Below are 27,063 nucleotides of genomic sequence, written 5' to 3'. Positions count from 1 at the left end.
CTGGAGTGATTTGCCATTTCCTGCTCCAATTCATTTGACACATGAGGAAACTGAGGCAAACAGGATTAGATGACTTGTCCAACATCACAAAGTTGGTAAGTGTCTGAGGTCATATCTGAACTTGGGTTTTCCTTACTACAGATTCAGCATTCTAGCCACGGCACCACACCTTATATGATCTAGTCAGGATTTGTGTATTCAAAAATCCCAATGGCTCCTTAACCTAAATTGGTGCATTTTCAAAAGTTGATTCCACTTCAGTCCAATCCATAACAACTGAGAACCATTTAGAAACCATCTCTAATCTGGCTGGAGCCAATTCTCTGGGACTAGTTATTGAAACAGTTTAATTTCCAGAGGTAAACCTAGATTAGTGCAACCAGGTAATGCAGTGGTTAGAGCTCTGGGGTAGTCAGGAAGATCTGAATTCAAATTGACCTCAAATACCAACTGATGTTGTCCTGGACAAGCCACCTAATCCTGTTTGCCTCGGTTTCCTAGCCTATAAAAATGCACTGGAAGAGGAAATGACAACATCATTCCTTTACCCAGAGAGCCCCAAATGGGTCTCAAAGCATGAAAAACAATTGACAGATAACAACAGACCAAGATTGGGACTCAGGATGGAGGAAAGACAGATACCATCACACTGCTAATTAATAATCTCTGTAGTGAGTTGAGTGTAACTGTGACTACAGATCTTGTATCTGATGTGTGAGGTAGAGAACCAGCACATACAATACCAGAAATGGAAGGATTTTTTAAAAAACATACAACATTGAAAGTTAAAACTGGAAAGAACCTTAGAACACCATACACAGATCATCAGAGTTAGATGGGGCCTTATAATGGAAAATATAGAAAATCCGAGGTAATCCCATGGAACACTTTTGTTTTTCAGGTAAGGTAAATGAGGCAGAGAGACATTAAATGGTTCACTGAGATTTATACAATGACAAAATCAGGCCTGGAAGTCTTTGAAAGTTCAGAAACAAGGTCCAATGGTCTATCCCAAAGCAGCTTCCCTGTATTCCAGATTCCTGGAACATATCCTTCTGTGACCATCTTTGTTCAAAGATCCCTTCTTGGCCTGAAGTTCTAAGCTCCTTTCCAGCTCAACTATTCTCTATTCTAAGGGCCATCTCAGCTCTAACATTCTCTTCCCCTTTTCAGCTTCCTTTTGAGTAACATGCCATTATAAGTTCCTCGAGAGCAGGAACTGAAATTCTTCTTCATACTTTCTCTCTAGTCCTTAGCACAATGCCTGAGAGATAAAAGAAGCCCGATAAATGTTTATTGATCAATTATTCTTTATTTGGAAACACCTTCCAATTCTGACGTTCCCTGTTCTAAGGGCCCTGCCAGTTCTGACATCCTCTTATCTAAGTTCCCTCCCATTTCTGACATTCCCTGTTTTTACATTCTGTACTTTTAGAATAGTAATAGGACAGTGAGAGGGTTGCCATAACAGCTCTCCTATAAACAATGGAACTCAGGAGCTTCTTGGCCCAGTGATTTGAAAGCTTCTATCATCAGTATATCCCAGGCTTCAAAAATCTGGTTTAACTTGACAGGACTCCCTTCCCAGGGTTCCTGGCTTTTGCATGTTCTGTGCCTATTAGGTCTCCGTTCTTGCATCTGACTGTGGTTTTGTCCACAGTTATTAAAAAAGTGTGGGATCTGACCTGGGATCTGACCCAACTGCCCATTTTCCTGGCTCTGGGCCAGAGCCGTGGGCCCCTAGGCTGATAGCTTTGGCTTCTCTTCAATCTGAATAATGTGTCCAGGTGGCTGCCATAATGCCTCTAGGTAGACTTGCTTCCTCCAGGCTTTGTCGGAGTGGCTGCCTGCTGGCCTCTGGATCCCAGATCTAGAACTTTGAGAAATCCCAAAGCTCCGAGTCCGGTGGCCTCATTTTTTATCTGGAAGGCCTGAGATTGAGAAAAAGAAAGGTACTTGCCCAAGATTGTCCAGGGAGTCCATGGCAGAGATGGGATTTAGTCTCCCATTGTCTGGCCACCAATCCAGCATTCTTTCCATTTCCCACGCTTCCTACCCACCTGCCAACTCACTCATCCAGTCTGATCCCTGGGGAGTGGGAGGGGGGGAGAAGAGGGAGACAAGTGAACAAAGGCAAAAATTGTCTGAGTTGGGAAGGAATTAAGGAGCCTGCCTTGAACAACCGTTCCCTCTGCACATACCATATGAGCAGTCCTAATAACAATCAACTTGTATATGTATACACGCCAACTCAGTTGATATCACTCCCTTTTATGGAAAAAGAAACTGAGGTAGGCACAGCTAAGGAAGTGATTTGAGACAGGATTTTAACTTAGATCTTCCTGATTCTGGGTTATCATTCTATCCCCTGTGCTCCTAGTTGCTTATTTCATCGTGAAGATCACTAGTTAGAATCTGCCACCATCAAGGCAGTCCATTCCATGTCCAAATGGCTCTCAGCATTAGGAAATGTTTCCACTATCAACCTAATTGTGTCTTTTTACAACTTGCACCCACAGCTCTAGAGTCCATCTTCTTGGGCCAAACAGAACTCCAAATCCTTTTTCCAGAAGAGACTGGAATCTTAAAATAATTGAAGATAGCCGTCATGTCTTCCTAAAGGTTAAACATCCCAACTTCCTTCAACTGATACTCGACCCTAGAAGCACTCCAGCCCAACTTGTCGATGTTAGTCTTTCCTGATATGTTAGACTATAAGCTCCTTGAGGGTAAGAACTATCTTTTGCTTATTTTTACATCTCCAGCATTTAGCACAGTACCTGGCACATAATCACATCATCATCATCATTATAATATATATGTATATATACACATAATAGGTGTATATATATATATATATATATATATATATATATATACGAGAATGAGAGAGAGAGAGAGAGAAAGAGAAAGAGAGAGAGAGAGAGAGAGAGAGAGAGAGAATACTTAATGACTGACCGATTGACAGGATACCAAGAATTGGAACATTGAAGCAGATGTGATTTGGTCAAGGCCAAGTAAAGTGTGAATAGAACCTACCTCTTTTGCTTCACTTTTCCTCCATTAAGATAGCCCCCTGCTCTAACATTCCCTATTTTAAGGCTCCTCCCAGGTCCAACCTTCTCTGTTTTAAAGCTCCTCCCACCTCTGATAGTCCCTCTTCTAAGGCCCCTCCCAGATCTGACTTTCTCTATTCTAAAGTCCCACCCATCTCTGACTTTCTCTGTTCTAAGACCCCTCCCAGCCCTGACATTCCCTGTTCTAAGACTGCTCCCAGCTCTGACATTTCCATTTCTAAAGCTCTGATCTTCTGGGTTCTAAGAGCATGCTTTTGTTTGCCCTTTTCTTGTTCTAAAGGCCCTTTGTTTTAAGGAGAAAGTAGCTAAGGTCCAGAGAAGAGGGCGTTGCTCTGAGTTATACTGATGCTAACAGAGATTATTGGATGTTGCCGGTTCCCCTCAGCTTTTTTCCCCAATTTCCCTTGGGCCACAAGGCTGCCCCACTTGTTGGGGTGGGGGGGAGCAGGAGGGTGTGATTGCCCTTCAGGAGGGACTTCAGAGATGGGAAACAAGGTCTGGACCATTTCCTCTTTAAGGCTGAGACCTGACCCAAATTTCTCTAGCAGAGAAATAAAATTTAAAATCTTAAAGTTCCAGAGTTAGAACTGAAAGTTCTTTAGAGGACATTAGGTCTGACCACCTCTCTCTCCCCCACCCCATTTTTATAAAGGTAAAATAATAGGCTTTGATGTGTCAGATGCTCAGGAATTGGAAAGTGATAAAGGTGCAGAACATTATTTGAGGCCAGACCTTCCTGCCTCCAAATAGAGCTTTTCCATTAAGCCAGGCTGCCTCTCAGGTCACTGAGCCACAGTTAGCTTCCTGTACAAGGCAGGGGAGTCATGAATTTGCTTTAAAAAAAAAAAAAAAAAAAGACCAGTGACTTTCCAGGATTATTTATTGTGAATAAAGTAGACAAGAAGGGGAAGCATGCAGGAAGGAGGTGGATGGAAATATTCTTCGGTCAGGTTAATTGTCCTTGACGGTTTGCTGGATCCAATCCACATATTTGCAGACCTTAGTATAGACACCTGGCTTCCGGCTGACAGCACAGGGGTCTTGGCCCCAAGAAATGATGCCCTGAAGTGTTCCATTGCACACCAAAGGTCCTCCTGAATCACCCTGTGAGAAGAGGCAAAGAAAGTTGGCTTTAGTGAAATTAACCTAAGGATGGCCATGGAGATGGAGACAGGGATGGAAATGTAGGGGGTGGGATGGCATGGGAATGGAGACAGGATTGGGAATGAAGGGAGTGGGATGACCATGGGATGGTTATAGGGATGGGAATTAAAAAGGTGGAATGGTGATGAGATGGATATAGGGCTGAAAATAAAGGGAGTGGGAGGGCCATGAGGATGGAAATAGAGATGGGAATGAAGGGGTGGAATGGTAATGGGATGGAGATAAGGATGGGAATTAAGAGAGTGGGATGGCCATAGGATGGAGATAGAGTGGGAATGAAGAGAGAGGAATGGTCATGGGATGAAGATAGAATGGGAATAAAGGGAGTGAGAAAGTCATAGGAAGGAGATAAGGATGAGAATGAAGGGGGTGAGATGGTGATGGAATGATTACAGGGATTTGGAGATAGGGATGGTAATGAAAGGGTAGAATGGCCATGGGGATACAGATAGGGATGAGATTGAAGGGGGTGAGATGGTCATGGGATGGAAATAGGGATAAATATGAAGGGGAGTGACATGGTCATGGGATAGAGAGAGAGATAGGGATGAAAGGGTTAGGATGGATGGCCATAGGGATAGAGATAGGGAGGGGAATGAAGTGGGTGAGATGGCCATGGATTGGAGATAGGGATAAATATGAAGGGGGTGACATGGTCATGGGCTGGAGAGGGGGGTGGGAAAGAAGGGGGGGAGATGGGTGTGGGAATGGGAATGGGAATAGGAATGGGGAGGGGAATGGGGTGGGGAAAGAATGTAGTTAGGGACTGGGCTTGTGTTTTCAGCGACCTGGCAGGAGTCCTTGCCCGCCTCCTTGACGCCGGCACACACCATGGTGTCGGTGATGTTCCCAGGATAGGCCGCTTCACACTCCCTGTGATCGATGATGGTTATGTTGGCACATCGAAGTGTATGGGGGAGAGTCACTGTGGAGGCAGAGAAGCTGAGCATGAGTCAAGCATCCCTATCTTGGTAGAGCCCTTCCCACACTACGCTGAACCCTCAGCAGGGCATCCACATTTCCCAAAGGAATTGTATCCGTCTGGAGGAAGGCTGAGTTTCAGAGGATGTCCCTTCCCTCTCCCTTTTCACAATGGGTATGTCCAGTTTGTGATATTTATCAATTTTCCATCCTCCTTTTTTTTTTACCACCTCCTTTCTCTTTCAACCCCCCTCCCCCAGTACTATTTTCACTGAATCCCCCAGGTTCTCCAAGGTTCTTTCCAAATCTCAGCCCTTGCCTCCTTGTATCTTCCCTATGCTTCACGTCTCCCTATGTTTCTTTCTATGCTCTCTCACTCCCTTATCTGTCTCCCTGTCTTACTCTGCTCCCCATGTACCCAGTTTGTTACCCCTAATTACTACTTGTCTCCACATACATCTCCTTGTCTCTGCATGTATCTCCCCAATATCTCTTGCTGTTTCCCCATGTTTCCCTGTGTCTCTGCATGTTCCCTTGCATCCCCCGGTATCTTCCCAGGTAGTTTCTGTCCACCCGCTTCCCCTTTCAGGGTGTCCCCATCCCTCAGAGGGACCCCTACACTGGGGGCTAGTGGTGGTGCCCCAGCCAGAGATGAGGCATCGGGAGCCAGGGGTGACACAGTGCTCAGGCAGGGTTAAGGGCTGCACGGCCTTAGTCAGCATCACAGGAGTGTTCAGCTTCACCAGCATGATGTCATTTCGATGATCCTTGTTGGGGAGACTGCCGTTAAAGCCTGGGTGGGGGATAGAGATGGTTGCCATCCTCCTCTGCTCACAGTTATCTGGTCGCTGAAGGTTATGTGCACCCAGGTACACCCAGTACTTGCTACAGGTGGAGAAGGGAAGGAAAAATGGAGAAGAGGAAGTTAGAGTCGGAGGAACAAAATTGAGGGACAAAGTAGGACAAAATGAGAGTGGGAGAAGTGGGACAAAATGAGAGGAAGTAGTTAGAGGTGGGAGAGAGAAATAGAGAAAAAAAGGAATTCAAGAGACAATTCATAGAACTGAGAATGAGAGAAGAGAAAGAATAGTGGAGATGAAGAGAGAGAGAGAAATAGAGGGAGGATCGATTAAAATAGGGAAAAGATATAGTAAGACTAGAGAAAAGATATTGTTGCAAGAAAGTGGGAAGAATTTAAAAGCCAAAGGTCTGTGATTCCTGGAAAATACCAAAAATAAGTCATTAAAGGGATGGTTAGTAAACATGTAGAAAAAAAGAAATCATGATCTCAGAAAGTCAACTTGATTGTATCCCAAATTGATCCTGTCATCATAATCTTTCTTTGCGAGTTACTAGCCTAGGAAATCAAGGAAAGGCTATAATTGGGGTTTACCTAGAGTTTGGTAAATCACTTGAAAAAGCCTTTTATTCCTGTAGGGGAGAAAGAAAACAAATGGAGGCTAGACAATGGCACAATTGGGTAGCCTCTAACCTAGTGGAATGGATGGACCCAAAAAGTAATCTTTGTTGGCTCCATGTCACTTTATGAGGAGGATCAACTGAATGATCAATGTTTGATCCTGTGCCACTTCTCATTTTGATCAATAACATGGATCTACATCAAGACTGCCAATTTTGCGGGTGACCCAATGCTGCAGAAGGAAGGAATTCTTAATTTACAAGGGAAATTCTGTGATTCTGGTGAGGAAGAAATATGAGATGCTAAATTATAGACGATAGAGAGATAGGGAAGGGGGATAGAGATTTAAAAAGATCTAGGAGAAGTGGAGTAAATTAGAGATGAGGGAGAGAGAGGAAGGAAGCTGAAGAAGAGATAAAGAGGGACAGAAAAGGAAATGAAGGCGTTAGGGTTAGAAGTCAGGGTTAGAAGTGGAGGATGGATACTAGGAGAAAACGAGAAAGATTGGATTAGACATATTTAACATGTATAGAACTACCTGCCGTCTAGGGGATGAAGGGAAGGGAAGGGAAGGAGGGAAAATTTGGAACAGAAGGCTTTGCAAGGGTCGTTGTTGAAAAACCTACTCATGCATATGTATTGTAAATGAAAAGTTTGCATTTAAAAAATAAATAAATTTTAAAAAAAGATTGCATTAGAGAAGGAAAATGGGAAAGAAAGCCAACAAAGGCAAAGGAGGGAAAGGAAGAGATGGTGGGATGAAAGAGATAAGAGATGAAGACAGAGACCCCCAAGGATAAGACAGAGAGATGAAGAGACCCCAGACAGGGTTGGAGATGGGTGGGAGAGACTGGCAGTTATGGCAAGGAAAGATTTGGGAAGAGGAAGAGAGGGAAACACAGTGGGATGTGAGACGAATGGTGAGCAGAGTTGAAATATAGAAAGAGAAAGAGGAAAAAAAAGGAAACAAAGGAAAATGTAGGGAGATATGGGGAAAAAATATAGACTTAGATATTTAGACAAGACATAGATACAGATATAAATATACAAACAAAGATATAAATAGAGAAATATAGACTTAGATACAGCCATAGCTATGTCTCTTGAATCATGAAAAGGAAGAAAAATAGCACTTCTCCATGCTCAGTCCCAATCTCATCTCCAGCTCTGCCTCCTACCCCATTCCTATCTTATCACTGAACTCACCCTTTCTTCCAACCCATCCTTAACACCATCCCTGAATTAAATCTCATCCCATCCCTGAGCCCCAGTCTTCTCCTCCCGCCCCCCCGCACCCACGGCTTCTTGCAGTGAGCTGCTGTGAGTATCCACTGTCGGTTGATGAGGGAAGCCCCACAGTGTAGACGAGTCTTCTGAAACAGTGCGACCTGCCAAGGCTGAGAATGAGCTGGACACTCATACCCCTTTATAATTCTCGTCTCTGCTTGGACACGACCTAGGAAGAAGATTGGGGTGAGCCATCTGAAGAAAAGACAGGAAGGAAGAGAGGGACGATGGATATTGGGGAATAAAATGAAAAAGAAGGGGAGAAGAGGGGGTTAAACATAGTTTTGGGAAGGGACTGGGAATGGATACAAGGCTTTGTTAGGGGGTGGAGAATGGCCATGAAAATAAGAAGAGATACAGGAATATGGAAGGACTGGGGAAAGAATGGGGATGAAATTATGGATAGAGCCACTCGCTACCACTCTGCTAACTTCATTTCTCACCTGTCACCAGAGCAAACACCATTACGGCCAGAAGAGTCATGATCTGAGATGTCAGAGGAGAGGGTCAGACCCCAATTCCTGTCTGGAGAAATAGAGGCAGAAATGCTGTGGAAGCAGCAAGGGAAGTAAGGCTCCTCTCCCCTCCCATAGGACATTTTCCATCCAAATACCTGCCCCTCTCAACATGAATGCTGGAGATTTAGCTGCAAAATTCTAACCCACCCTCCTTCCAGAGAGATTCAGTCATTATGAACAAATTTTGAAACCTCGCAGAGGGAAAGAATTCTGTTTGCTTTGGGTGAGAGCTGGAAGAGTGGAACAGAATAAGGAAAGGGTCCCTGACTCCTCCCTGTTATTTAATAACAGGATTTCAAAGTTGGAAGGGACTTGAGACACTGATACAATGGACATGCATATTCAAGTCCATTCCATAAGCCCATTAAAACATGGCAGATCAGTTGGTATAACCAACCTTTGTTTCTAGGCTTCTAGTAAGGAAGGACATATCACTTCCTGGGGGGAAGCCCATCCTCATATTGGCTGAATCCAAGGATGAGGGGATTCTTTTTTACGATAAACCTCCATCTGTTCCTCTGCAACCTGCTCCTGATACTGTCCTTTGGACTCAAGATGAACATATCCTATCCCTCTCTCAGATGATAGCCCTTCAAATACTTGAGGACAGCTATTAAGCCATTAAATCTTGGATTTCAAAAGAATAAAAGAATCTTAAATTGTTCAATCTTGAGTTCTTAAAGAACGTTAAATTCTTAAAAAATGTTAAATCTCAAATTTCATAAAAAGTAAGAATCCTAAATCCTTAAATTTAAATTCTTAAAGAATGTTAAAGTTTTCCATCTGGAGTTCTTCAAGAATACTAAATTCTTAAAGAATCTTAAATTTTTAAATCTTAAGGTCTTAAAGAATCCTATACTCTTAAAGGATCTCAGGCCAGTTCCAATTATCTTATGATGAAGAGAGCCATCTACTACCAGAGAGAGGACTGTGAGAACTGCGTGAATCACAATATAACATTTTCTTTCTGTTGTTGTTAGCGTTCATTTTATTTTTTCTCATGTTTTTCTTTTTGATTTGATTTTTCTTGTGCAGCAAGATAATTGTATAAATATGTATGCTTATATTGGATTTAACATATTTGCCATCTAGGGGAGGGGTGAGAAAAGTGGGGAGGGGTTGGAACACAAGGTAATGCAAAGGTTAATGTTGAAAAATTGTCTATGCTTATGTTTTGAAAATAAAAAGCTTTAATTAAAAAAATCTTAAAGAATCCTTGAATTTAAATTCTAAAAGAGTCTTAAATTCTTCAATCTTAAGTTCTTAAAGAATCCTAAAGCTTACATTTTAGAAGAATTAAAGAATCCTAAATTCTTAAAAGTATCTTATATTCTTACATTTGAACTTTTAAAGAGTCTTAAATTTAAACTCTTAGAGAGAGTTTAAGTTTTTAAAGTTTTTTTCAATTTTAAAGTTTAAATTTAAATTTAAATAAATTTAAAATTATGTTAGACCTGCATTTCTTCCCCTTTTCTATCATGCTATAAGATGAAGTGATAACATCCCCCTCAAGATTTCTATCTTTTTTTTTCTTAGAGTTTATTTAAGTTTTTAAAGTTTTTTAAATTTTAAAGTTTGAAAGGGTCTTGAATTCTTCAAACTTGAGTTCTTAAAGAAGCCTAAATTTCTAAAGAATCTTAAATCCTTAAATTTAAATTCTTAAAGACTCTTAAATTCTTCAATCTTGAGTTCTTAAAGAATCTTAAATCCTAAATTTTAGAAGAATTAAAAATCCTAAATTCTTAAAGTACCTTAAATTCTTAAAATTAAACTCAAAGAATTCTAAACTCTTAAAGAATCTTAAATCCTTTCATTTAAATTCTTAATCTTAAATTCTTCAATCTTGAGATCTTAAAGAACCTTAAAAATTATAATAAAAATATTAGAATAGAATAGAATAGAAATTTTAGGAGAATTAAAGAATTCTAAATTCTTAAAGCATCTGAAATCCTTAAATTTAAACTCAAAGAGTCTTAATCTTTAATATTCTACCCCCTTAAATCTTCTCAAGGATAAACATCCCAGATTCTTGATTGTTGTAGAGCAAGAGCTCTAGTTTTTCCTGCATTCTGGTCTTCTTTCTTTTTAAATGTTCCAGCTTGTTTGTTTGGTTTTCCCCCTAACTGGTGATGCACAAAACTGGGCACAACACTCCGGTTGTCTGACCAGGACCTAAGCAGAGGGTTAATCACTTCCACAGACCTAGGCTCTAATTTTCTTATAGTAGGCTATCATGGAGAAATATCAACTTTGCAGCCCATAAAAATTAATCAACAAATACTTGTTAAGCCCTTCTAAGGGCCAGGCACTATGCCAAGCGCAGGAGCTATAAAGGGAACTAAAGGAAAAACAGCCCTTGTCTTCAAGAAGTTTATGTTCTAAAAATTCCATTTTTCCTCCCAACACAACTGCTATTTAATTATGCTTCCTCCATCTTCTATTGCTGAGGTGAATTTATTTAGTAGGAAGCACAATTTTAATTTGTCCCTGGAAAATCTCACTTGATTGAACTTCAACATTTGAATCTGCCAAGGACTTTATAGTTTCTGTTTCTGACAAAGCATAACATTGCTCTCTTTCCTATAGAAGGTCATTGGCAAAGCTCACTAAGGACCATCTCTGTCTCTGCTCATGTTAGTGATACACATGTTAAATAAAACAGGACTAAGTCCAGACCTCCGCATTCTCCACTGGAGGCCTCTTACCTTATTGACACTGAATTATAATAAGTTCAAATTCAGCCTCAGATATTCATTAGCTGTGGGACCCTGGGTAAGTCACTTACCCCTATTTGCCTCAGTTTCCTCATCTGTAAATGAGTAAAATGATAAGGAAATAGCAAAGTACTTTAGCATCTTTGCAAGAAAACCACAAATGGAATCATGAAAAGTTTGACCGGACTGAATAACAACAATAACAATAAAAACTCTATGAACCTGTCCATACAGCAAGCTCTGAATCTACTGAATTATATGATTATCCTGTCCACACCTTCATGTCCTTTGCAAGAAAAAGTATCAGATGTGTTATCAAAAACTTTACTATGGCAACCCACTCTGATGATTTTAGAAAACTTGTCAAGAAGAGAAAATGAATTGGGTTGATATACTCTTTCCTGAGGAAGCTACTTTCTCTAGATGCTCATTACCATTCTTTTAATAATGTCTACTTTTCAAGTAGCTGGGGCTAACAGTTTTCATTTCATTGTCTCTTCAATTTTTTTTTTTTTTTGAAAATCAGTACAATGCTTGCCTTTCTTCAGGATCCATTACTTTTTACGTTTCAACCCTTTCATGGTTCACTGACACAGCCCTCAAAAATGTGATTTATCTATTCCTAATAATTTTAACTCATCCGGGGCCATCCAGAAATTTTCTTCCACTTTCCTATCATATTGAATATTAACTTCCCGTATGCCAATTTTGTTTGCTCTTTCTATTCCAAAGTTCATTGTCTATGGCAGAGAAAACAAAAACCGAATAAATATAGAGCGCCCCTGCATTTTATCATCTCAAATCTGAACAGTAATTTTATCCCTTCTAAATTCCCTAGTCCAACTTCTTTTAAAAAGATATCTTTTTTCCCTTTATCATTACTTGGCAGCCTCCTCTACTTCCAAGTTTTAGGACGCCTGATTCTATTTTCACAGGACCATAACTAGCTTCTGTATTCATCCTGTTACCTGTCCTTACTTGGTCTTCCAAAAAAAATTGAGATGAGCTCCCTATGCATCTTATCCTTCCCTTCACTTTGATGGTTTCACACTTACAAGTCCTATTCCTTCTGGGATGGCTTTCCTTATAGAATTTAAATGCACTAAATCTTATGTGCCCTTTCTCTAGGCTTTTTGAAATGTTTTCCCTAAATCTAGGACTTATATTAGGTTGGACCTGTTTTTCTTCCCTTTTTCTATCATGCTGTAAGATGAAGTGATAACATCCCCCTCAAGATTTCTATCTTTTCCTTGCCAACAACTGGTTTTCCCCAGTGGGAAAAATCAGATCTACAAGAAAAATTCCCCTTGTCACTTCTTTAATCCATCTTTTGAAAGATTAAATAAAGTTCTTAGTGTTGCTTTTGTCAGAGGGAGTTCCAAGAGATAACACAGTTAATTTGTCTGACATTTCTTGTCTTGTCAAACTCGTGATCTATTTCCTGACATCCTCATTCTGTCTTTCTACCTGGAGTTGTCTCTATTATCCTCCAAGGTTAACATGGTTTATCCGGACAATGTGGATTCTCTCCATGCTTTTTCTCATCCTGCTTCTACCCTCTGATTTGTGGATTTCATTTTTTACAAAAATAGGTTGTGTGTATTCGATAGAGAGAACATTCATCGCTCAGTGCCCTCCATCTAAATAATCCCTCTTCTCAACTCTTGTCTCTCTCTACCTCCAACCAAACTGCTTGTTCTGTTCAATTTTGTTAGTTGGCCCAATATATCATCTCTGCTCTATCTCCCTCTTTCTCCCAAATCTCTATTCTCCATTCAGTCTCTCTGTAACATGTACATTTTCATCATTTCCTTTCTATCTGCTACTAATTTTCTATATAAAATAAGAAACTCATACCGTACTACTTTCTTTTCTCCCCTTCCTTCTTTTTCAAACTGTTTTCCTTCCTTTTCTTCCATCTCTTCTTCTCTCTTCCTTCTCCCATTTGCTTTGGTGCTTTCTCCTTTTTCTACAACCCATCCAATCCTTCTGTTCCTCTTTGTCTCACTCTATTTTTGTCCCTCCTCCTCCTCCTTCTCTTTCCCCTTCTCCTCTCCCTCTCTTTCCCTCCTTCTCTATCATCTTTATTCCCCCACATTTTCCATCATTATCTGATAATATTGGTCAAGAAAAAGACCTTCAAAATCTATATTTGGGGTATGTGTTCCCCCTAGAAGCATCTGGAACTCTGCTCCTACTCATTTACTTTCTAAAATTCAAAAATGGGCCCAGATACTTGACATCAGAAATACCCTCATTTCACTGACTAACAGAGTCAGTGTAGTGTAGTGACATAATTCTGACGGCTCTCACTGGGTCAAGATTTGCAAATTGGAACTGTAGTGGTCTTTGGTAACCAGTCATTCAGATAAAGAGTATATTCTGTTACTGACTCTTTTTCTTATCTAAGGAGGCTATATTCTCTCTTTTCCCCCTCCATTCTCCACTGGATTAGGAAAATTGGAAAAGCAGGGAAATTCCAAGTAGGAGTAGGGATTCTTGGCAGCAATCCATCTCTCAAGATTGTGAGTTTGCTGAGAGCTCACAAATCAAACAATGCCTTGTGAAAAGCCTCTGGGATTCACCTGATGAAGAGATCTTATTAACACCCCAATGATGCTCAGTTCTTTTTCATCCCCCACTTTGATATCCATTGTTCTTAACACCTCTCAGTCTATATTCCTCTAAATCCCTCCTCTTTCCCCTCCCTTCTCTCACCTTCTCTCCTTTACTTTCTCTGCTTATCCGCTCCCCTACCTCTCTCAATAGCACCTATTTTCAACCTTTCTCCCTCTATCTCAAATGAGATAATGCATATAAATACAGTACTTCACAGACTTTCCCATGTAATATTAACTCTCTGTTGTTGTTCATCCTTCATGATTGCATTTGGAGTTTTCTTGGCAACGTTACTGGAGCCGTTTGTCATTTCCTTATCTAGCTCATTTTACAGAGGAAGACACTGAGGCACACAAGGTTAAATAACTTGCCCAGGGTTACACGGCTAGTGTCTGAGGCCAGATTTGAACTCAAGGAAATGACTCCAGTTCTCTATCGAGTGCAGGTTCTTCTCAGAGCCTCCTACTTTTCCTTCCTTCTGCCCACCTGCCGGAATGAGTTACAAGGCCCTCTCAAATACCATCTAGTCTGCCTTGGACATCAGCACTCACTTCCTTTACAATATAATGGACAAGGGATTACCCCAGCCTCCCTCGCGAGACTTCTGGCAATGAAAGACTCCCTAGCAGTGGTTCTCCAAGTATGGTCTAGAGAATCCTGGGGCTCTCTGAAACCCTTTTAGAGGATCTACAAACTCAAAAATAGTTTTTATTTCCAATATGGTAAATGTCTATAAATATAATCCAGATAAACAAAAACGCTTTGGAGAGATTCTCAATCATTTTTAACAGGATAAAGATACTGAAAACAAAAGTTTGAGAACCACTGTCCTACAGACTGGCAGGCTAGGGGGTTGCATTCCCGGGTAGTTCCAGTTCTTAGGAAGCTGCTCCATTCATGGGGCCAACATCTGTCAACAACACCAGAGGCGCGGACCATTGCTCCTCTGAACCTCTGGTCTGGAGCCAAGCAGAGTAAATCAAGTTTTCTTTATCTTTCTTGATCCATCCCGCACCTCTTCCGGATCCATCCCCGCACCTCTTCCCGATGCTATTCCCAAATCTCTTCCACTAGTCATTCCCGAATCTCTTCTAGAAGTCATCCCCTAATCTCTTCCTGATACTATCCCCGAATCTTTTCTCCATCTCATTCCCGAATTTCTTCTCGATCTCGGCCGCGCACCTCCTCCCCATCTCCTCTCCAAATCTCTTCCTGTTCCACCCTCGTGTCTCTCCCAGATCCCATCCCCGCACCTCTTCCCGATCCCTTCCCTACGTCTCTTCTCTATCATTTCCCCGCGTCTCTTGCCGATCCCATCCCCGCGTCTCTTCTCGATCACTTCTCCGCATCTCTTCCTGACCTTTCCCGACCCCCCCCCCCGGGTTACTTTGTATCTATTTTGGCTACAATGGCGCCTCAGCTTGGGGATGTAGCGTCCCTCTGGTCTTTTTCCCTCTACAGGCTGGGCACGAGTTAATTCTGCCCAGCGCCCCAGAGCAGGCAGTTAACCGATGCCCTGGACTCCCCTTTACCCTTTTTTCTCCCCTTCTGGCTCCTTCTTTCCCTTCCCGGTGCCTTGTCCCCCTTCGCTCTCCCCCCCCCCCCCCCCCCCCCCCCAGACGCCCCCCCCCCCCCCCCCCCGCCCCCCCCGGGCCCTGTTCCCCCCCCCCCCCCCCCCCCCCCCCCCCATCTCCTCCCGCCCGGCCCCGGCCCCTTGGTCTTGCCCCACATCCTGCGGTCTAGGCACGTTCTCTCGGGCTCTCGGGGTCTCCCGGCCCCAGAGTGGGCGGGGTCTCGGTGCTGGCAGCCCCGCCTGGAGAGGGCGGGACCGTGTCCCAATTTGCACTTTCGGGGGCGGGGAGGGCCAGGCGCTCCGGGGTCAGGGGGTCAGGGAGGTTGGGGGCAGCTGGACCCTGGGCACCTGAGGAGGAAGAAACAGAGCGATAGGGAGCCCCACGCAGAGCGGCCCCGGAGGCCAGGCGAGGCCGAGGGGACTGTCATAGAGAACTAGGAACAGGGGGAGGCGGCTAGATCTATGGAAGGACTGAGAGACTCGGAACGGCCGCGAGGACCTGAGAGCGGAGAGCCCGAGGCAAGACCCCTGAGACCGGGAGACAGGAAAAGACCAGGAGAGGCTCCCGAGCCCGAGAACTCAGACCCACACGGGGCGGCAGGGTCAGGCCCGGAGGCCAGGCTGCGCGCTCCGACGCGGGGGTCTGGGAGCCGGGAGTCGAGGCGTCGAGGGGGTCCCCCCCATCCCCTTCGGCCGAGCTCACCTGGGGGGGGGAGTGGGCCTGCGGGCAGCCTGGGGAGGGGCCTGGGGCGGGGGACGGGCGGGCTCCCAAGGCGGCGGCGGCAGCGGCGGCTGGGGCGGCTGGGGCTCTGGCTCAGGCTCGGGCTGGGGCTGGGGCTGGGGCTGGGACGGGGACCGGAGCGAGTGCACTTTGCCGGCGGAGGGGAGGCCGGGCCGGGCCGGGCCGGCGGGCGGGCCCCGAGATGACTGAGCCCGCCCGGGCCGGCCTTATCTGCGGGGGGGAGCCCCAGGGGGCGGAGTGTGCAGGGGCCCGCCTCCCCCCCTGCCCCGCCGGCCCAGCCCCGCGCCTCGCTGGGCCTCCGCAGCCTCTGCCAGCCCCGGCTTACTTCCCTGGGCGAACCATCTCCCCTCCCCCAGCTCTCTGGTCCTCCCGGTAGCTCTAGCTCCTTTGTGCCTTTTTTTCCCTCAGCTGTCTCTCCGAGGGTCTGCTTCTATCTCCCTCCTCTACCTCTCTATCTCTGTCGTTCTGTCTCCCTGTCTCTGTTCCTCTGTCTCTGTCTCTATCCCTGTCTCCCTCTGTCTCTGTCTCTCTCTATCCCTCTGTCTGTCTCCCCCTCTCTGTCTCTTTCTCACCCTCTCTGTGTCTCTGACTGTCTCTCTACCTCTTAAGACGTCGCTTCATTTCTTTAATCTCTCCTCCCTCTCTTTTAGCTGTTTGTCTTTCTGTCCCTCTCGCCAAGCCTCTGCTGTGTTTTTGTCCTGCTCTCATTTCTGTCTCTCTTTACTTTAAAAAAAAAAAAATCATTTTTTTTTTTGCGGGGGGGACTTAACAATAATGAATAAATAAAAAGTTTCAATACAGGCAGAGTCCGCAAGGCCCCTGGATAAGAAACTGCTGGTAGGTGCTCTTTTAGAAGAATCCCGGATGTAAATATAGAAGACCACATGCAACATTATTGCTTCATGCTAAATTAACATATAAAAGGTCGATCTTAACGAGGTCCTAGCGAAGCTGCTCTTTATATCTACGCCATGTTTTTGTCTTCTCTTTCCTTTCACTCCGTGTCTATCTCTCTGCTCCTCTTGGCTTTCTGGCTCTTGGTTCAGGCCCCTCTGTGAGCCCACACCCATCCAGGAGGTTAGTGGGAGGTGAGGATTAGGAGTTCAAAATGACACCTCCCCAGGAGCCACGAATCTTTGACTTGACTGGGCTTGTGAAGGGGTTGTGTGTGTGTGTGTGTGTGTGTGTGTATGTGGGTGGGGCAGAAGGGACCTCTTCCTCCTGCCTTTGTGTTCCCAGAGTTGGGGAAAAGACAACCTTGATCTTTTGCAGGGCTGGAGAGTGAGTGGCCATTCTCCCAATCATCCTCCTTCTAGCCCAGGTATTGTCCTCAGGCCGCCTTCTCTCTTCTCCTCTCTCCATTCCTTCTATCCTCTCCTCTCTTTCTATCCTCCCTCCTTCCCTGATTCCTTATTTTTTTTGCTTTTTATTACTTCTTTCTTTTCTTCACTTAGTCTTTCTATTTCTTCTTTTTCCATCTTGTTCTCCCTCCACTCTCCTTTTGCATGCTCTTTTCCTCTCTCACTGTATTTTCCTTCTTTCATTTTCTCTACTTCCTCACAATGGTGGCTGGTACATAGTAGGTACTTAATAGATCCTTGGTGATGGGGAGTCTTTCTTATATTAATTTTCCTTTTCTTCCTCTCCCTTCTCCTTTCCCTTCATCTTTCTCCTCTCATTTCCTTTGCCATCCTTCCTCTCTCTGATTTCTTTTCACCATTCCATCACCTCTTTCTTACTCTCCTCTCCTCCTCCCTCCTTCTTTCTCTCCATTTTTTTCCATCTATATTCTCTCCTTCCCCTTCCATAATTTACAAGTGTCACAGAGTTTAGTGCAGGAGTCTTTCTTATCTCAATTCTCCCTTTCTTCCTCTCCCTTCTCTTTTCTTCTCATCATCTTTCTCCTCTTCTTTCCTTTCCCATCCTCCCTCTATCTGATTTCTTTTCTCCTTCCCATCACCCCTTTTTTACTCTTATCTCCTCTTCCCTCCTTCTTCTTTCTCTCCATTTTTTCCCCCATCTATACTCTCCCCTTCCCCTTCCATAATTTACAAGTGTCACAAAGTTTAGTGCAGGAGTCTTTCTTATCTCAATTCTCCCTTTCTTCCTCTCCCTTCTCTTTTCTTCTCATCATCTTTCTCCTCTTCTTTCCTTTCCCATCCTCCCTCTATCTGATTTCTTTTCTCCTTCCCATCATCCCTTTTTTACTCTTATCTCCTCTTCCCTCCTTCTCCTTTCTCTCCATTTTTTTCCCCATCTATACTCTCCCCTTCCTCTTCCATAATTTACAAATGTCACAAAGCTTGGTGCAGAAAGAGCCCTGAAGTTCCCTTTCTTATTTCGTTGCTACATTCCACTTGGGAAATTGTGCACCTACTTTCTGGATTCAATCCCCTAATACTTGGGGTGAGGATTCAGTGCTACATTCTTCCCTAGACTAGGAATCCCAGACTGTGAAGACTATTGGCAAATGGCCCCTCTCTGGCTTCCCTTCCCTGTTTCTTTCAACAAAAACAGACACCGCCTCTGTTCTTGTCACAAACTGATTTATTTAAGAGAAGGTTTATGGGTGGGAGTAGAAGATGAAATGAAGGTCAGAAAAGACCAGTTCATTTCCTCCTCATTGTCTCCTTTAACCAGTCTGTATATTTGCATATCTTAGTGTAAACTCCAGGGATGCCTGATTGGCTACAGGGACCCACAGCACCCCATGACACCAGGCCCTGCAGGACGCCGTCACATACCAGTGGACCTCCTGAATCCCCCTGTAACAAGAAAGACAGAGTCACAGCTGAGCCTCAGACCCAAGATCAAGGCTCTCCTCCCTCTCTCTGTCATTCTCTCCTTTAGCTCCTCCTTCCTTTCCATCTCTCTCTCTCTTTCTCTCTCTTTCTCTCTCTCTCTTTCTCTCTCTCTGTCTCTTTGTCTTTTTCTCTCCTTTCTTTCCCTCCTTCCCTCCCTCTCCCTCCATTTCTCTTCCCTCCCTTCTCTCTTCCTTATCTCCCTCCCTCCCTTCTTCCCCCCCTCTGTCTTTGTTTCTATATCTGTTCTTTCTCTGTGAATCACTCTCTATTTCTGTCTCTGCCTTGTCTCTCTCATTTTTATGTCTCTCTCTACATCTCTTTCCATTTTTTCTGACTCTGTCTTCATTTCTCTATCTCTGTCTCCGTTTCTTTCTCTGTCTCTGTATATCACTTCATGTCTCTGTCTTCCTGTCTCATATTTGATCTCATCACCTCATTCTCTGTCTCTGTCTCTCTTGGTCTCCATCGGTACAGTCACTCACCTGACAAGCATCCTTCCCAGCATCACCTCCTGCACACACCATGTTCTCCGTAATCCTCCCGGGGAACACGGTCTGGCACTTGTCATCTGGAGTGATTCTCAAGGATAGACACTGAAGTTTGTCTGGGTCTGAGTGAAGAACAAAGGAGTGGGGGAACATAACCAAGTGATACTAGTATACCTTTCTCTTTCATCTTCAGTCTTTAGCCCAGATTCCTGTGTTTTTAGACTATGATCCTCAGGTCCCAAGCTCCCCAGCTCTTAATTTTTACTTCTGCATTTTCAAAGGCCTCAAGGCTAAGTCACCTGAACTTTAAGCCCTGATTTTTGATACCCTTCAAACCCTGACTATCAATACTATTACAACTTCATCATTCAAATTAAACTGCCTTTTTCAAGGCTTCTAATGAGATTAAATAGAGAGAAATAGAGATTTACAGATAGATGTGAAGTGGTAATCAATTTTTGAATATCTAATGTATAGAGGGCAATTGGGTGACACGGTGGATTGAGTACTGAGCCTAAAGTCGGGAAGATCTGAATTAAAATTTGGCCTCTGTGTGATCCTGGGCAAGTCATTTCATCCTGCTGACCTCAGTTTCCTCATCTATAAAAATGAGTTAGAAAAGGAAATGGCAAAACATTCTACCAAGAAAACCCCCAATAGTGTCCCAAAGAGTTGGGCATGACTGAAGTGACTGAATAATAACAATAGTATGTATATATATCGAAGACCTGAAAGTGCGATATAGATACTAGCTATTATCATTAATAGTAATTGCCAAGTCTAATTTTTTTTTTCATCCTGATCTTTTTTTGGGAAAGTGGGAGGGGGGATTTGGAGGCAATCAACTTGTCCAAGGTCACACAGCTAGTAAGCTGAGGCTGTATTTGAATTTATGCCCTCTAGACTCCAGGATCTGTGCTCTATCCACTGTCCCACCTAACTGCCCCCTGATCTTTCTTGACCTTTGACTTTTAATTCTTGGTCACTTTCTCCCCAGATTCTCTCTCTCCTCATTTGTGATATTATCCTCTTCTGCCTCTCCTCCTACCTCTCAGATGCTCCTCAGTATCTTTTACTGGTTTTTCATCTACATCATAAGCACATATAATGAGGGTCCCCCAGGAATAGGTCCTGGGGCCTCTTTTCTTTTTGCTATACATTCTCTCACTTGGTGATCCCATCAGTGCTCCCCCCGGGGGGTTCCATTCCCAGCTCTATCTATCCCCCCCCCCCAATCTCTCTCCAGGATTCTGGTTCTGTATCAAATATAGGACCTAGAGTCCCTCCCTCTTTGGGACATCTTGAGCTGGAGGGTCCACAGACATCTCAAATTTCACCTGTCCAAAACAGAATCATATCTTTTCCCTCAAACCCTGCCCTCTTCCAAGTAGTACAATTATTATAAAGGTTTCAGCTTCCTCCTAGTCACCCAGATTTAGAAACTTGCCATCAGCTGAGGCTCCTCACCCTCTCAACTACCTGTCCAACTCTTGCCTTTTTACCTTCTCAACATCAGTCATCTTCTCTCCCCTCACACAGCCTATCAGGCTCTGGTTCTCCCCATCTATTACCCAGACTATTGCACTAGGCTTCTCTGCCTCTCCTCTGCATCTTGCGTTCAGCTGTCATCTAAAGCATAGATCTCTCCATATCAACTTCTCCCCTGACATTCCCTCTCCCCAGGGAGCACCAATAGCTTCTAGTTTCCTCCAGGTCCAATATCTGGCATTGAAAGTCCTTTACAACTTGACCCTCACCTGCCATCTTCTCCATTCTCCCCCCCCCCTTTTTTTTTTTTTTTGCTGAGGCAATTGGGGTTAAGTGACTTTCCTGGGGTCATAGAGCTAGGAAATGTTAAGTGTCTGAGACCAGATTTGAACTCAGGTTCTCCTGACTTCAGGGTTGATGCTCTATCCACTATATCACCTAGCTGCCCTTATCCCCCTCTTTTGACATTTGACATGATCACTTGACCTTTAACATCAAAATTCTTCAGCCCTTGAATTTCTGGCCTCCCATGCCCTCGATATTCCCCACAACCTTTTAACTCTAGGCATTGTGATGTTGCAACCTGAAATGGCTTCCGGTCCTTAGCACCATAAACCCAGACACCCTCTGACCCCAGGGACGTTCTCACCCCTGATTCTGCAGAACCCAGATGTCCCAAGGCCAGACTTCCTGCTCCCCCTCTGCCCCCATGCCAGGGGCTCCAAGCCCAGGCTGCCCACCTCTCCCCCCTCGCCACCCCTTCCCTTTTCTCACATTTGAGGGAACTCGTTATGGCCCAGCCAGATACTTGACACAGTGTCCCAGGTGTGATGCAAGCAGTGGGCAGATCCAGGGGTTTGACGGCGTGTGTGATGCGGGCAGGGAAGGGAAGGTACAGGAGACGCAGGTCATGGTCGAGGCTGCCTGGTTGGGCACGGAAGCCAGGGTGGGTCACAGAGCGCCCGGTCAGCCGGATCTGCTCGGTCCAGTCCACATTCCGAAGGCTGTGGTCCCCAAGACGCACCCAGTATCTCCTACAGGTGTGACAGTAACATGGACTCTCAAAGGCAGTGTAGACTCATCTCACTGATGGGGAATCTGAGAAGTTGAAAAGGGAACACTTGGCCAGAGTCACATGGTGACAAGACCAAAATCGAGGTCTTCTGACTTTCTTTATGATGCATCTTTGATCCTCTCTCCTAAGAGACCTTTTGGGACGATCCCAATATTCCTCCTTCCATCTCCTTAGCACAGTCTGAGTCCTTCAGGATTCTTGACTTTTAGCCAGGACCATTTTTAGTCTTACCCAAGAGGAAGACAGGGAGGGCAGAATGTCAGCCCTAAGGAAAAAGTGTCACCCAGTGGAAGGACCTTAGGGAAGGTCATGTGGGAGTTGGAAGGGACCTTAAATCATGGGTTGTCAGGACAAAGGAGGACCCTAGAATATAAATATAAATGTCAGTACTAATGAGGGGTGCAAATCTTGGACCTTAGTTTGTTGGGGCTGCCTCAAAGTCCGGGGAAATGGGATGCAGGACTTACTTGTGATTGCAGTGGGCTGCTGTGAGCACCCAGTGGGGGGCGATTAAGACACCACCGCACAGAAGCTCCTTCCCTTCAAACAGTCCCACTTGCCACGGCTGGGAGTTGGGGATGCAGGTGGTGTCATTGAGATTGGCAAAGGCATCGGTGATGTCAGTGAGCTGGCTCAGTCCTTTTGGAGAAAGAAAACAAAATGGAAACAGAAAGAGGAACAGACACAAAGTCAGAATCCGGGAGCCAGAGAACAATGAGACAAAACAGCTGGTCAGAGGCAGATAAATGGAGGGATGGAGAGATTGGGGACAAATAGAGACAGTGGAAGGGAAGGAGGGTTGATACCAATGGGGACAAGGAAATGAAGGTGGGTATTTAGGAGTAAGAGCACAAAGGGAGACGGGCATAGGCAGACAGTACGAAACACAGATTAAGACAGGGAGAACATGTCAGACAGCGAAAGTACCAGACAAAGAGAACCTGGAGAAGGAGGCTGCAGGCAGATATTAATGGTATCAGGGAAAACAATCTTCAAGTGGGATCCCATCCCCTGTGGGGTTTTCGGACAGAGGATAAACTCATACTGCTCAGAGTCCAGACCTCAGGTGAGTGGGGGAGGGAGAGCTTACCTAGCAGTCCCAGAAGCAGAAGACAGCTGAGCTCCATGAGTATCCAGCAGCAAGGCCTGAGGAGAGAGGAATCCCAACAGCAGAGGGATGCTTGCCTCCTTATCCTTCTGCGCCAGCATCTCCAACTTCCTTTCAGCCCAGGGCAGAGCTGCTCTCCTCCCCTCCCAAGCTCACCTGGCCAGGCGCTTCACATGCCCTGATTCCCACCCGTCCTTCGGGCTGGCTCAATGTCCCCTCTTTGTCTACTTCCTCCTTGGTGTCTCCTCCTGGAGGGCTCACCTTCTCAATCCATCCCTCTGCCTTGTGATCTCCCTGCCTGGCCCTCTCTCCTCCCGTCTCTCTCCTGAAGTCTCTGTCCACTCATTCCCCCTCTGCCTAACTCTTCCTTTGGCCGCCCAGGACTCTGCCCCTCTCTCTGGCTAACTCTAGACAAGCGTCCCTCCGCTCTCCCGTCCTCAAAGCTCCTCCACAACCAGGACACTCACCCTTTGGCCCTGAATCACTCCATGCTCTGCTCTCTCCCTGCCCACTCAGCCTTTGGCTTTTAACTCTCACTGCCCTAGGTCAGAGGCTTTCCGGATTGGGCAGGGAGTGGGAGTTGGTGAGGGCGGTGGTGTTAGGGGGTGGGGTCCCCCAATCCTACCACACTCCACCTGGATAATAACACTTAATTGTAATTCAGGGCTAAAAAGAGGAGGGTGATGGGGCCCGAGTGCAGTGGAGCATTGCAAACAAGCTTTCCCCTTTTCCATCCAACTCCTCCCTCTATCTGAACTCCCTATGTGCTGTCTCTCTGTCTGCCTCTGTCTCTGTCTCTCTGTCTCTGTCTCTCTCTCCTTATCCCTCCATTCCTCCCTTCCTCCCTCTTTCTCCTCCTCTCTCTCCCTCCCCCCTCTTCTTTCTCTCTCCCACCTCTCTCCCTCCCTTCCTTCTCTTCTCTCTCTCTCTCTCTCTCTCTCTCTCTCTCTCTCTCTCTCTGTCTCACTCTTTCGGTTTCTCCCTCTTCTCTCTACCTTTCTGTCTCTGTCTCACACACACACATACACACAAACACACACAGCTCTACCACCCCCCTTTTTTTTGTCTCCTTTGTCTTCTCCTGGGGCTATGAATGATGAAACAAGAACCAGATCTCAATTTGAATCCTTCTGGTGTCACTGGCTGTGACCAGGCTAGTAGCCCAGTGACTAAAGTTCCCATTGAGGCTTAGGAGGAAGAAAACTGATGGTCAGGAGCCTACACTTGGCAAGAGGCAGAAAGCATAGGAAAGATGGAGGGAAAAAAGGAGGAAGGAGAAAGAAGTATTGAAAAGAAGAGGAAAGAAGGAAAATACAGAGCCAGACAAAAATGCAGAAATAAGGCAGAAGCCAGAAACATGATAGAGCCCAACAGAGGCAGTGAAGCACAGTGAGACCAGGTCAGCAAGAGAACAGAGATGGAGATTAAAAGGGGACAAATAACTACTTTCCCCCCCAAAAGGGCCAATATCTCTTAATTCATCCTCCAGTCTCTGCATTTCTCTAGCTTTGATTTTTCTCCAACTCCACATTATAAACCCACAGAAGAATATCAGAGCCAGAAACTTCTAAAATGGTTTCATTCAACCTCCCCATTTAAAAGATAGAGAGACTGAAATCTAGCAAGGAAAGACTATTTGCCTGAGGACCCTAAGTCAGTGGCAGAGCTGAAACTCAGACTCAAATGGTCTAATTCTTCAACTGATTTTCCCCCCACCAGCTAGATAATATGGCAGGTAAAGTGCAAGCTCTGGAACTAAGAAGAACTGAGTTTAAAAATCTGGCCTCAGATACTTACTAGCTCCGTGACCTTCAGCAAATCACTTGAATTCTGTTTGCCTCAGTTTACTCACTTGTAAATAGGTATAAATAAAAGGGTGATTAAAGGATCAAATGAGATAATAATTATAAAGTACACATATATAAATATTAGCTAATTTTATTAAATGTTATTTATTGTTATAATGTTATTTATTATGTTAAATGTTAGATATCATTCAATATTAATTTATTAGTATTAAATATAAGCTATTATTAAATATCATTATTAATTTTATGTGTTATTCAGTGTTAGCTATCAATATGAAATATTGTTTTTTTATTTATTGTCTTAACTGGTGATGCACCTGCACTAGAGGCTTCAGGCTAGAATGTAATTCAACTTCTGCTCTGTTTTTCCAGCATTTTTTTCAACACCTGTATTTAAGAATCTGCTCTGGGATGAGAGGAATTGACAGGGAGGGAGTCTATTGACCTGAGGGAGTCACACAAATTTCTCTGTTCAAACAATCTTTTGTCTTTTTGTGGTTAGAAATGTCAAGGAAGGTTTAACACAAGACTGCTCTAAGGTAAAAAACTGTTTCCTAATTTTTTTATTTCTTCACTTTGGGTGTTACTTCTAAATTGGTTATCTTCCTTCATTGCCCTAGGAAAATAAAGCTATTAATCTTACCATTTATTTTTCACTTTTAGAAAATTTAATTCTTATTTTTCTTTAAAAACAAATCCTCTAGAGGGGTACCCCCAAATTTAAATATTTCAGAAGGGAGTGAGTTCCTTGAAAGTCTCAAAAGTTCTCCCCTATAATCTTAAAATGATTAATCTTCACAGCTCCAAAATATACTCTAGATGAGTTTGGGGTGGGGAAGTATCTCACAGGGTTTATTTCTTCTTTTTCTTTTTTCTTATAACCTAACCTCCCTTGGAAAGCCTGAAGTATGAATTAGTCCTGCTTATTAAGACAATTGCTTCAAGTATGAAAGTTCCTTAATCTTTCCCAACGTTCTCCAGTCTCTGACCACAACAGCCCTTAGAAGTTTTCCTGACTGACTACATTTTAAATCTTTCAAGGTAACAGGATTTAGCTCACAACACAAACATCATACAGACATTTGACATTTTACAAAGACACACACAGAGACAAAATGACAGATACACACACAGAACATAGCTTGTAGTTATAGTCAATAGAACCTAATAGAGTCAAGGACTTAAATCAAACGCTCTTTTAGCCTTGAGGGGGAGAGATGAGGGTAGTTTCTGAAGTCTGAACAGAGTAATAGACTCCTGGCCATCAGAGACCGCAGCCAAACAGAATAGACAGAAACAGTTGGTTAAGGGAGCAGAAAGGATAGCCTTATCAGAGAAAGCTGAGAAGGGGGCACTGGAGGACCCTGGGGTTTTACCTCACAAAAAATGGAGCTCAACCAAGGCAGGAGCTCAGAGATTGGAGAAGGAACAAGGGCAGAAGATTCACCAGAGGAAGTAAGGGCAGAGTCTCATTTAGTCCATTCCCACTGGTACCAGAAAGAACAATGGTCTGGATCTGTGTCCAATCTCAATTCTGACACCAATTTAAATGTCAATCAGATGAGAACCAGCCTCTTATCTGTGGGTGGCTTGAGTTGGACAGAGCAAGGTAGAGACGAGTTATTGAGCAAAGAAGTTTAATTTCAAAGTGAGGAAAATGACTTATAAGTTGTATGTTCTGGGGCTCCACCCATAGAGGGTTAATGGAGGGGGTCAGTGTAGGGATACCTCAATACTTATGCCCTATGGCTGTGCAGTAAACCTGACACGAGCAGTAATAGCAACAATATGACAAGTTTGCTTCCTAGCAGGGCTTCATGATCAGAAACAATGTTGGGATTTTGCTGTGGTTGAGAGGGTGAGTGCAAAGGATTGTTGTTATGTCAGTTCTGGAAAACAGAGTATTTCCTATTATCTTCACAGAAGGAATTTTAAGATACAAGACTTAACTCAGTGATAGCTCCTTCAAGAAGCCTTCCTGGGAGGGGGTTCTGGGAAGACGGAGAGACAAATTGGAATACATTTCCAAGCTCTTCAGCTTTCCTCTACACACAAGACAAAATAATGCCTCAAGGAGAACATAGAGCAGCAAAAATAAATAAGAAATGGGGCAGAGTAGTGGTCCTCCTGGGAGAACTGGAGAAGATCCAAGGAAAGATTCCCTAACAACAATCCCTGGGGGCATCAGTTTCTGCCTCAACCACAGGAGTTCTTATCCCCCAGAAAGTGTGGTGGTCAGACATCTGAGCAGGGAAAG

General features: G+C 44.3%; 2 protein-coding genes across 4 annotated transcripts; both read right to left on the bottom strand.

Annotated features, from left to right (window-relative positions):
- Nucleotides 1-3,939: 3,939 nt before the first annotated feature.
- Nucleotides 3,940-16,048, bottom strand: KLK11 (kallikrein related peptidase 11). Of its 3 annotated transcripts, none has more exons than XM_031963302.1 (6): nucleotides 15,997-16,048; nucleotides 8,313-8,394; nucleotides 7,882-8,038; nucleotides 5,782-6,047; nucleotides 5,030-5,166; nucleotides 3,940-4,181 (listed from the first exon to the last, which is right to left on the bottom strand). In XM_031963302.1, exons 2-6 carry the CDS (start codon nucleotides 8,350-8,352, stop codon nucleotides 4,029-4,031), a joined length of 753 nt encoding a protein of 250 aa, XP_031819162.1. In that variant the 5' UTR covers nucleotides 8,353-8,394; nucleotides 15,997-16,048; the 3' UTR covers nucleotides 3,940-4,028. The 3 variants fall into 3 exon arrangements, with proteins under 3 accessions (XP_031819162.1, XP_031819164.1, XP_012402564.1); XM_031963304.1 differs by lacking the exon at nucleotides 15,997-16,048 and adding an exon at nucleotides 15,445-15,592; XM_012547110.2 differs by lacking the exon at nucleotides 15,997-16,048 and having other exon boundaries at nucleotides 7,878-8,038.
- A 2,516-nt stretch (nucleotides 16,049-18,564) lies between these two features.
- Nucleotides 18,565-23,516, bottom strand: KLK12 (kallikrein related peptidase 12). Its single transcript, XM_023501247.2, has 6 exons — nucleotides 23,466-23,516; nucleotides 22,981-23,036; nucleotides 22,358-22,529; nucleotides 21,590-21,849; nucleotides 19,322-19,449; nucleotides 18,565-18,800 (listed from the first exon to the last, which is right to left on the bottom strand). Exons 2-6 carry the CDS (start codon nucleotides 23,015-23,017, stop codon nucleotides 18,645-18,647), a joined length of 753 nt encoding a protein of 250 aa, XP_023357015.1. The 5' UTR covers nucleotides 23,018-23,036; nucleotides 23,466-23,516; the 3' UTR covers nucleotides 18,565-18,644.
- Between the last annotated feature and the right edge of the window lie 3,547 nt (nucleotides 23,517-27,063).

Source organism: Sarcophilus harrisii, chromosome 3 (genome assembly GCF_902635505.1).
Source record: "Sarcophilus harrisii chromosome 3, mSarHar1.11, whole genome shotgun sequence".
Classification (NCBI taxonomy): domain Eukaryota; kingdom Metazoa; phylum Chordata; class Mammalia; order Dasyuromorphia; family Dasyuridae; genus Sarcophilus; species Sarcophilus harrisii.
This window is presented reverse-complemented; position numbering and strand designations above follow the sequence as displayed.